The sequence below is a fragment of the Populus euphratica genome, unplaced genomic scaffold, assembly GCF_000495115.2.
Source record: "Populus euphratica unplaced genomic scaffold, PopEup_1.0 scaffold3.1, whole genome shotgun sequence".
NCBI lineage: Eukaryota > Viridiplantae > Streptophyta > Magnoliopsida > Malpighiales > Salicaceae > Populus > Populus euphratica.
This window is the reverse complement of record NW_011499847.1, coordinates 5,564,818-5,576,287: the sequence shown is the minus strand read 5'-3', so window position 1 is coordinate 5,576,287 and position 11,470 is coordinate 5,564,818. Positions and strand designations below refer to the sequence as shown.

At 36.6% G+C, this 11,470-nt stretch overlaps 1 protein-coding gene across 2 annotated transcripts; it reads right to left on the bottom strand.

Annotated features, from left to right (window-relative positions):
• Positions 1-4,050: 4,050 nt before the first annotated feature.
• Positions 4,051-10,914, bottom strand: LOC105110340 (ubiquitin-activating enzyme E1 1-like). 2 transcript variants are annotated; one of them, XM_011005355.1, is made up of 8 exons: positions 10,563-10,914; positions 10,010-10,383; positions 9,107-9,324; positions 6,970-7,764; positions 5,714-6,582; positions 5,198-5,630; positions 4,295-4,923; positions 4,051-4,253 (listed from the first exon to the last, which is right to left on the bottom strand). In XM_011005355.1, exons 2-7 carry the CDS (start codon positions 10,368-10,370, stop codon positions 4,327-4,329), a joined length of 3,273 nt encoding a protein of 1,090 aa, XP_011003657.1. In that variant the 5' UTR covers positions 10,371-10,383; positions 10,563-10,914; the 3' UTR covers positions 4,051-4,253; positions 4,295-4,326. The 2 variants fall into 2 exon arrangements, with proteins under 2 accessions (XP_011003657.1, XP_011003646.1); XM_011005344.1 differs by having other exon boundaries at positions 4,051-4,923.
• Positions 10,915-11,470: the final 556 nt, after the last annotated feature.

Here is an 11,470-nt window from a genome sequence, read left to right as displayed (position 1 = left end):
AAAACAAGCGGAAACCCCCCCCCCCCCCCCTCTAAATTCTTCAAAACGAAGAAAAAGAATCGTAAATATCATCATCAAGAACTGAAAAGAAACAGAAGAAAATGGAGGAAGGTCAAGATACACCAATAAACATAACGAAGTTCAGTGGAAGATCAATACCAATCTCTCTCTCTCTTTAGACTCCAAAATCAAAGACCTCAAATGCCTAAAAAATGCTTGGACTGTGATTGGACTTTGTGCTAATCAATTATGTTATGTTGGTTTTGAATTTTGGGTTTGTTGCAAATGGCAATACTAAAAGATGCTTGGACTCGGCTGATTTCAGTGTTCCTTCTCTGACAATTGCTCTTGTTTATTGGGATTTAAAAGGCAATAACCTTATGAAGTGTGGGCCTGTGGACCTTCTATGATAGTCCTAGTCCTTGGTATCAACAACAACAACTTCATTCAAGATTTAACAGACCAAGTTTGCTGTTTAATTTCCATGCAGGTGAAAGTAATCTTTTCCCTGGACTTGTGTTTGGACTTTCTGCTCAATGAAAATGGAATATAAGATGAATATATTAGCTGGGAAGGACTAACAGTTTTGTCTGTCAACCATAACCAGAGAGTATCCAGTCAATTGTGTTATGATCCTGATCCATTTATCATTTGATGCAAGTTTGTGGTTAGTTGTCTCTCGCTGACAGTAACAAGGAGGAAGTCGATAGCTGGACCTCTTATGTAATATTACATATAACATAAGAATAATGAAATTGAAATATTAACTATTCATACAATTGGCATCACCAGAGGAACAAAATTAAAATACATTTTTGTGCTGTAGATATTTATTATTGCTTACTTGGCTAGCTATTATGAGAAATTATAGCATCAATTAACAAAATCAAACATATGCCGGGAGATTTTATTAGGTTCTTGGCTAAGGTTATCAAAAATATATTTTTGACACGAAATTTAAAATATAAAATAAACTAAAATTATAAGAAAAAAAATTTTATATATAATTTAAACATCTTAAAATGCATTGTTCTAAAACATAAAATAAACTACAATTATAAAATTATATATAAAAAAATTAATATATAATTCAAACATCTTAAAATATATTATTCAAATAAAAATTCAGCAGTTCAAAAACAATTATAAAAATTATAGTAATAATTTAGAAGATTATAATTATAATCAGTAATATAAATCCCTTTAGCACAGTGCATGTATAATCATGTTGCAGCACCGAAATCTAGAAGAAGAAAAAAAGATATCATCTCTTGTCAACAAGTTCAACTATAAACAATATAATTTAACACTAAAACCGTAGTTTTAAGCAATAAACTATCCACAAAGCTAATTAGTCATAAATTGCAAATCCAGTTCTATCAACAAACTTATTCACAGGGAAGAACCATATTGATGAAGAGGAAGGGTGTAAAGTTCACAATCAACTTTACAACCCATGTATTAGTCCAAAGCAAATAATAATAATAATAATAATAATAAAGCCTGTAAAATCCTTAAAATTTCTTCTTGGTTTGAATAATTTCTTGTTACATATATTTTTTCTTATCACGGTCTATTTCTAGTCTATCAAAATCTAAGCTTTCATCACCTCTAAATCATTAGCAAATCAAACCGATATTAAGCACAATAATTTATCAAGAAATTAATTAAATTTAGTTCAACTAATCAGCATATATATAGTAATAAAAAGGTTACATCTTTTTCCAAAACTTTCTCAACAACCAAACAAAATGATATTATAAATGGAATAACTTACAGTGTAAACTATAGAGGAAGTCGTTGATGATGGGAAAAAAAAAACCGTTGTTGATAAAGGCTGAAGATTAAGTCGTTATTGAAGGCTAAAGAGGAGATTATTGTTGATAAAGAGTGAACAGTCTGAAGACTGAAAAGTAAGTTATTGTTGAAGGCTGAAGAGGAGAACGTTGTTGATGAAGAGTGAATAGTCTGAAGACTAAAAAGCACTGCCGCTGTTTATGAAGAGAAAGTCGTGAGCCATCAATGACGGGAAAGAGAAAGTCATGAGGCATGAGTTGGTGCTAGGCCGGCGTGAACTGTTACCAAGAGAGTGTTACTGTTGTTGATGAAGAGGAAGACAAAGTTATAAGGCGTAAGGCCATGAGCTATTAATAGAGAGAGAGAAAATTAGATTTAAGAATTTAAAATTTTAAGGATATAAATTTTGTTTGTTTTCTCTGTGTGTGTATTATCATCTGAAAGAAAGATAAAAGAATACGCAATAGCTAATGGCTCAATAGCTACTAGACAACTGGAGCCTAGAGGCAAGGATTATGGCAGTATATGTTTTCTGATGAGATCGTTAAAATGATCCTGAGATTATGTTTTTATGTGATTTCAACCTGATTTTATCAATTTTTAAGTTTTTTAAATGATTTTATATGTTAAGTGTATATTAACTTTTAAAATTATATGATTTTAAAAGTTAAATGGTGACTTTAACAACCTACTTCCTAGCTTCTGCATTCATATAGGCAAACCTTCATGTTTAAATTATATTAGTGGCTTGTTATTATTAAAACAGATACGACATTAGTTATTCTCTTCAACTCCCTCTCTTTTCTTCTCTCTCACAAATTTAAAACCAAAGCCAGGGTCCCAATTTGTGACCTATGAATGATAGCCACCAGGAAAAATCCAAGAAGAACAGAGCTCATGCTGTGTTAGCTGAACATAAAGAACAACTCCAAAGAGTGTGAGTGCTCGTTTGGAGAATCACGGCTTTTGACTTTTTTTGAAGCTTACGTTGCTTTTCATTTCAAAGCAAAATCTTGAAGTGTTCAGCAGTACTTAAAAGCCAACATCACAGACTATTTCACGCATGGTTTTACAGCTCCTTTTAAAAGCAACAAGACGTAGCTTTTTAACTTAATCTTTTAATACAATTGTTATTTACTTTTATTAATTGTTTTAAATATTCTTTTTAACTCCACCGGTCCCTTGCTTTTATTTAATAAATATTATCCCTTGCAAATCTATTTGATTCTCAATCACAAATTATTTTAATATTAGAAACAAATCTTCTTCAAAGTCTGCAAAAAAGAATTGTTCGATCGCGGACGCTGACTCCTGCGTTGTGTGATTGAATAAACATTTGGTGTGTGGAAAAAGAGATGGTAGCTTTTGACATGCATGCCCCGTATCCATGTAGAAGCCAAGTCAAGATCATTGTAGTTGCAAATATGGCATTGTATAACTATGCTAGAACAAATATTTAAAGGAGATTATGTATTCACTAAGTTTGATTAACATTATGATTTCATACCAACTGATATATTTCTATATGTTTTTAATATCTCTTCTTAAAGGCTTCCAGATGAAGATGATATTTATCAAACACATGAGAGGTGGACTTTTAGACAACCAGTAATGATGGGTTCTTTGTGACAACATTGCTTTTCTTTTCATGAAAAATGTTAATTTAAATATGCAACGTATTGAATTAGTCATATGCTATCAATTTTTTCAAAGATTTATGTCAAAGGAAATTATGACTTCATGTTCACTTTTAATTTTATATATATACATACATATATATATTCACAAATATGTATCTTCTCTTCACGTGTCCTTTCTAGTAATTTTGATAATAAAAACCCTTTTCACAATTATTTTTAACACACTATAAAATATTTCCCATTAAAAAGCACTTATCATGAATATTACCAAACACCTTTTCAAAAAAGTTAGCCACTCTTGCAACTATCATAAAAAATCACAGCTACAACTAAAAACCACAGTTTGAAGTGCAACATACCAAGACAACCCCAATTTGTGGCCTCCTATTCCAATATTTCTATTGCTCCTCCCCAATTTGCCCAATTTGCGGCCTCCTATTCCAATATTTCTATTGCTCATCATAAAATTGAATAATAAGTCAAACACATAGTATTTCTAAAAAAAGCAATTATATAAAATTATTTTTATATATTTTTTTTAAAAAAATATTTTGATATATTTTCAAAAAAATACTTTAATAAACAGCAGCTCCAACACTCGTAAACACCTAAGAAATACATGCCATCGTGAAATGGTAATTCAAAAATCCACTGAATACTTGATTCCCAGTCTGGTTTCATCGTTACACCGAAAAGCAATAAATCAACATAACGGACATCCTCATTAAAAGTACACTTCCCTTTTCATATATGGAATCTTGAAACTATTTTCTACCTGTTCATCTTGTGTGCACGTAACACTGGAACGAGAGATACCTGTTCATCTTGTGTGCACGTAACACTGGAACGAGAGATACCTGTATACACAGTTGTCATCATTTAGGGAAACCTAACGGAAGTAAATGGACACTGTAGGGATATCAACATCATTTCCCTCGTCATCATCGCATGCCACGACAACATCAAAGTGGCGGCGATAAGCAGGCAACTCAACTTTGGCCACTTCCCTCACCAGATCAACCACCTTCCTGTCCATTCTCTCCTTATGCCGAGGGAACATGCTATTGTAGAGCAGGCAGCTACCAAATGAAATGCTGTAAGCACTCAACCCCTTGTCTGTAAACCATTGCAGAAGTTCCCTCAAGGTAGGATTGTTTTTCAGGGTCCACCTGTCCCAGACAGTCCAGCTCAGGTCTTGATGCTTGATAACCTTGGGTGGGACAGGCTCGGCCATGGAGAATAAAGGCAGTGCAAGGTTGGCAAATGTATTGCGGTAGTCCTCCACTTTGTGTGCCCCATCCAGAACCTTGTACAGCTCCAGGCACACAAGACCAGTGGCCATAGCTGTGGAGGTTGCGATAGCAGGGATGATCCTTCCAGCAATAAACTTCGCTTTCAGCTTGTCAACCTCAGGAATACTGTAGTTTCTAGCTCTCATGTTGGCCAGTCCAGCTATCAGATCCATATGGTAGTTTGTATCATCATCCTGCACATATACAGAAATACAAGTTACTGAAGAGGTAAGATGGTTTCAAACATGGATGGCGCCAAGGATATAAAATAGATAACAGCATAAATGCCCCATATTTGGCCGACATGCAAGTTTAACACTCCAAGTCTCACCACCTAAATAAGGATCAAAATTGCCAAGACTCTTAACAGATTTATATACAAGCTTCAAGATCTTCGGCGATAATGATGGATTTTCCAAAGAAATGCGTGATAAAAATATTACTAAAAGAAAGTTGACGAAAGAGAACCTTCTCAAACTGAATTGGCTTCATCCTGAACCCTGCAGGCAGGTTCTCCCTGCACAGCTCTAATTTTCTAATTAGTTCATTGATTATTGCTGCATCATCCACAGATGCATTAGACAAATTAGTAGCCTTCTCATCCGTCTCAATCTTCACACCTTCCCTTGGCTGAAAATCCGGCACAATCACCTTGTCAACAGCTTCAGCTACCATCTTAGGATTCCTGATCCAGTCAGGAACTGGGATCCCAAAAGTTTCTGCTCGTAGTACTGATGCTGCCATTACAAAATGAAGGTGGCTAAGATCCGTAGTTGAGAACTGGAGTGGATGAGGGAATCGCTTTGGGGCTGACCAAAATGGAACCCCGCTACTAGTTGATGCGTCTTCAGGAAATGTGTAAATCAACTGCTTCACACGGTCAGAGAAGTAATCTTCAAACCTGAATTCAAAATATGTACAGAGTCAGATATGGAAAGGGCAGGCCCATTACAAGATAATAAGAGAACTCATCGGAGGAAGTACTTCAAACGAGCCCATGAAATGCAATCCTGTAATGTCTCGCATTTTTCCTTCTCGAGGCACTCAAGAACACGTTCCAAGATATCCCTTGACTGGGCATCACCAGCTTTTATCATAGCATTAGTATATTCAACTGGATTTGATAGATAGGCATTCACTTCAGCAGGAGTTTTCTCCACCAAACCCTCAAACTCCGATCGAGCCCATGTCAAGCAATGGTCAATGTTGTGTGGGAAGGAGTGCACGGTGCACATCGGAGCTTGTTTCTCAGGCGGGTCCCTGGAAGCACCGTAGTTTTCAGTTAGGTGAGGAATCACCATCTGAGTGTTGCATTTGGCACCTAAGGTTCCAGACTCGAGAAGAGGCTTTTGGAAGTACAAGCACCTCTGATCAACATAAAGTCTCGCATTGACATTGTCCAAAGCATTCACAACAGCAGTTAAGTTCTCCCAGAAGGTATCATCAAAGACATTCTCTGTTTCAGGGCCAACACGATTCTGCAGCGCTTCAATCTTAAGACGAGGATTTATTAATGCAGCAGCTGAAGCAGCAACTGTGGATTTGGCCTGTCCAATATCCCAGTCACGGAAGAGAAACTGCCTGCTCAAATTACTCTTCTCTATTACATCATCATCAGTTATTGTCAGCTTCCCTTGTTCACCACATGAAACACCCATCAGCGCTAAGTTCTTCAAAAATTCACAGCCTAGGGCACCAGATCCTACTACAAACAAATTGGCACCCTCCAGTTTCTTCTGAAGATTGGATCCAAAAACAGAAATTTGAGCATCATAACGGCTGTTTAATGGCATGAATTCACTGGGATCCAAATTAGCTGTGGGAAGCGACTCCACAGAATCAAAATAAAAGAACTGTGACAGCAGGAAAAGCAGGATTAGCTTACATGACAAGAAACCTAATTGCATTGATAACAGTAGACACTGAAGGACCCAGTTGTGAGCTACACACGAGATTAAATGAGTGGAACAGAGCTGCCTTATTGAACCGGGAGGTGATATTAATAGATTATTCTGATTAATAGATGAAACTCAGCAGTGAAAGGCTCTTATGAACAGCTAAAATCTCAGGCCCAACAATCTAAGTGCATGAGTGGATGCTTATGCACAAATGAGAACCCATTGTGTGTTTATGCCGAGACAATTATGGTTAAAAAAGGCTCTTGAAAGAGAGAGAGACAGAGGCTGCAAAAGGCTTTAGAGGTCTACCAATGCTCAACAAAATCTAGAACTAGTACCCACCTGAAACAGGGGATGAAACTTTCCAGAACATGCTTTGACAACCTCTTGTCCCACAATACCACCAAACATAGCAGCCATAGGATTCAGTACAGCCCTGGCACCAAAGGCAAAATGTCGCAGAAGTTTTGGATTGATGTCTTCAACCCTACCATCTCCAGAGTTTTCATTGATGAGACTAGCAAGAGACACAAGCTTCTGAGCATCATCTTCTGAACCAGCAACAGGGAGGCGACCCATCTCAGACACAAACTTGTCCAGGGCTTGAAATGCCACGTGTAGGAGGGGTGGGCGATCAAACTTTGAGAAATCACTCAAAAGAAATTCACCAGGATCTTTAATCGCTTCCCTCAAAGTCTTAAAGTTCAACACCTTCGGCTCTTTTACCTGTGTAACAATGCCACCTTTCTCATAGATACCAAAGTCAGAGGTGTCCTCCTCAAGAAAAAATGAATATGCTCTGGTGTTTTTAATCTTTCTAGGTTTTCCGTCATTTAGTTCTGTCATTCCCTTAACTTCAGAGAAAGCAACAAGATCCCCATCTTGAAACTCAAGCCTTTCATCATCAACGCATGACACTAATGCAGGGTTGTCATTGCTGATGGATGCAACTATGCCCGTGTGTGGTTCCTCTCCATCAACATCAAACACAGTGAATTCAGGTCCAAAGTCGCAAAAAATGGAACCAAAAAGGCCTCTTACTTCAGCCTTGATGAAAGAAATAGGAGGCTTATGATCATGGCAATAGTCATTGAACTCGATGGCTTTCTCAAAAGTGACATCAGTAAACACAACAGCCTGCATCACCAGGGGAAAAAAGGTGGATATAATAAAATATATATAATGATAAGGTAACAAGAACACAAAAGTGAGAGAAACAGCAATGAAATGCTCAACACTCTAAAAAGCTAGCATTTGTTTCCATGATAATTTCCTTCCATGTGATACAGCAATTCATACTCATTTTGCCAGAAAAAATAATGAAAACAATGAAATCACAATCTCTTGTTTAACTGTTTTTCAGATAAAACTAGAGTTCACAGCAGAAAATGCTGGAAGCAACATGATCCTAACAAAAACAAGCATAAGTGATTCCTTGATTGTGTAGCTTTCTCCCATCCTCTGCCTCATGCTTTCATGTAACTTTCTCCCAGAAATTTCATGCAATTTTAGAAGATAGAATGTGGGTTCTCAATCATAAGGAAAGGAAGAAACGCACACCACACTTAGCAAAACATTCAAGGATACAAACTTGTTGAAATTTCATTAAATTGAAAATGTATTCATTAGATGGCCTTTTTAGCAATGTCGCAAGATAACATTGGGGAGACAGAAAAGGCTACTCCCGTATCCTTCTATTCACTCTTTGTATTCTTCTTAAATTTAACAGCTTTGGAGTTTCATCTAGAAAAAAGAATGTTACTGAAGAATCAATTGTCTAGTCATTGCCTCTTTACTTTCTCCACTTTTCTCTTCAGCCACTAGTGCTCAGCATTTTAAGACTCTTATTGGACCTTTACATGAGATTTTCAGCAGTAATACAATTTACAAGTCAGCCCACCATACAGCTCACAAGGATAATGAAATGAAGCTTAGGATGCAGTAGCATATCACAGTTTCAGCCGATGTTTAACATGACCCTATAAAAGACCAGATTCTTTCCCACGAATCCTGGACAACCTAGTTATAAGAAATATTACTTTATATTCCAAAAGCAGCATTTATAAAATCAATCGCCTCCCCAAGCTCCACATCTGCCCCAGAATATTCATATGTGCCAGTAAAATAAAATCAATACAGCCTCTTCCAAAAAATCATGTACCTCAAGACTGTAAATCCAAATTAGCATTAACAGCCATATTTGTAACTAAATAAAACCAGTTGCTCACAATGGATTTGTTCATAATGTTGCACATATAAATATAAAAAGGAGTATTCCACAAAGCATCCATATGAGATTCTATAGTAACTTTTGCATTTGCTTTGCTTTTCATAGAAAAAGCTCGTAATCATGATAAGGTACCTACCACACAAATAGAAGTGTAATCAAGAATATCCAGCTCAAGATGTTATGGTTCACTTGTTACAAATGAATCCTTCAAATAAACTAATCAAGAGAAATCCACCGAGAAGGAAGTACCTGGAACTTGGAAAGATGCTCTTTTGTCAATTTTGTAGTTAAAGTAGAAATGACCACTGCATTGTTGAGTTCCTGCAGCTTCTGAACTGAAGCAAGGGCTCTATTAGTGCCAACATCATTTTCTGAGAAAACAAAGTTGCTGGATAAATCCCACAGCTCCACCACCCCTTCATCATGCAGTGTTACGGACTTGACACCAGCAAGAACAAGGTTTTTAGCTGCAGCAAATAAAACAATACACACGCATTAGAAAGAGAAACATTTACAAAAACTTGACACCAACAGCAACGAGATCTAAAGAAAATTTAAAACGTTACATTGTTTAAACACATGCAAGAATGTTCAAAAACAGTTGCAGAAAAAAGAAATCTAACTACAACAAACTGCCAAAACAAGATTAATAAGCAGGCTTCCATTCAACTGATGTAGTTCGAATTGAACAGGGAGAAATTGAGAGAACTTAAGAAACAAAAAAGAAGAAGAAACGAAGACAAATAGCTTGCAGATAGCCCTCTCTTTCATAAGCACAAATTCAGCATTCCATTTCCAACGTTTCGTCAACAGAAAACAAAACAATAAATCCATAAACAGCAACAAAAATACCAAATTAGCCTAGAAGCTGCCTGACTCATGATCTTAAAGAGCTCACTGATTAAACCAACACAAATCAAGCTTAGAAGCAAATATCTAGCCACAGTAACTGAAATCTGATCACCTTTAACTACAGAGAATTAAAATTTCAAAATCTAATCATCATTTGCTCCCAAAACTTTCACCATCAACAACAAAAAAATAATCCACAACAAGATCCAGAAAATCACCGAAAAAAATTAAACCAGAATTAAAAAAATAACAGGATTAAGAAAAATTACAAGAAACTGAAAAATAATTAAAGAACCATACCAATCTCAACACCAAGTCCTTGCATCCCAGAAACGAGAACATTAGAAGCAAAGAGCCTCCGCATCGTCTCCCTACCGTAAACAGCAAGCTGCCGGCTATGAAGATCCTCATCAATCTCCGATGGATTTGAATCACCAAGCGCCATACTCACCTTCTCTTCAGCACCACCACTCTCTCTACTAATATCACTACAATTACCAATAACGCTACTAGTTTTCTTATTACTATTGGCGGCGGTCGATTCCAAATAACAATCGACCCGATGCTTCTTAAAGACCGATGAAGAATCTTTTGCTATGTTGTTTTCACTTCCTTCTCCTTCTACCAACACAGCTTCAACTGGTAGCCTTTTAGGAAGCATAAAGTACAGTAAACTGCCAAACAAGCCACAAATAATCACAATCGAAATCAAAGATAAGCTGTTGTTAGCGATTATAGTCGCAACAAAGATCGGTAACGAAATCATAAACCCTAATCCTAAACCTATCGTCAACATGATTGTAAGATAAAGAAATGGAACAGTGGGTTCGTGAAGATAGAGAAAGAAACATACCGGTGAGGACTTAATTAAGGAAAGAATGGAATCTAAGAGAAGAAGAATGGGGAGGAATCGAGAGAGAGAGTGATTTGCTTTATTAAGGAAGAATATTGAGTGATTTTTAGAAATGGAGGGGAGAGAAGGGAAGGGTATTTGTGGATTTGTGTGTTTAGGGTTTAGGGGCAGGAGGGGTCAAGGGCTGTCCGGCTTTGGCAAGGTCGGGGTGCGTGTTGTACTGTCATGACTTTCTCTCTCTATGTTGAAGAGAGAGAGGAAAGGTGTGTTTTGGTGTGAAGAGAGAGACGGGAGTAAGATAAGTCAGGTTGAGAGAGAGGTTGGTGTGTTCGTGTAGGGGAATGACTGGTGAGAGGTAAATTGTTTGAATCGTGTGATTCGGGGTAGATGGTTAGTCGTTGCCGTTTTATTGGGGTTGTGGGGGGTGATGATGTCGTTTTTGTGGTTGTTTTGTTGCATTTCATTTGTACGGGATAGAAACTCTCGGCCGCGAAATTATGCTTACGGACACTTTTTATTTGAATTAAAGGAATTGCATGTATTTAAGATGCAATGAATTTCGATATAAATAGTCGGTAATTAACATAATTTAACAGGTGAATTTATTTAATTTTGATGTGCATGAACCGGATTGACGGTGCCGCGAACATGAAATTAAAAAGAAAATAAAATAAAAGATTGTTGTAAAATGCTTAATTATTCTCTTTAATAGTGATACTTGAAGCTTTTACAGTTCGTTTATTTAGAAAGAAAAAAAGGAAAAGTGTATTCATGCTCTTTTTCTTTTTCGTACTTCTTACGGCGGTAAAAGAAATCCTAGTTCTAGAGACTATCGAAGCAGTATTTGTTACCCTCTCTCGACTGCGCCTTGTTTGGTATGGTGTTATAAATAGAGTTGGCTAAAATTT

Coding starts and splice junctions, on each gene's coding strand:
- LOC105110340 (XM_011005344.1), bottom strand. CDS start 10,370: ATGCTTCCTAAAAGGCTACCAGTTGAAGCTGTGTTGGTAGAAGGAGAA. Junction 9,325..10,009: donor AGGACTTGGTGTTGAGATTG/GTATGGTTCTTT, acceptor TATTTGCTGCAG/CTAAAAACCTTGTTCTTGCT. Junction 4,924..5,197: donor AGCCAATTCAGTTTGAGAAG/GTTCTCTTTCGT, acceptor GTATATGTGCAG/GATGATGATACAAACTACCA.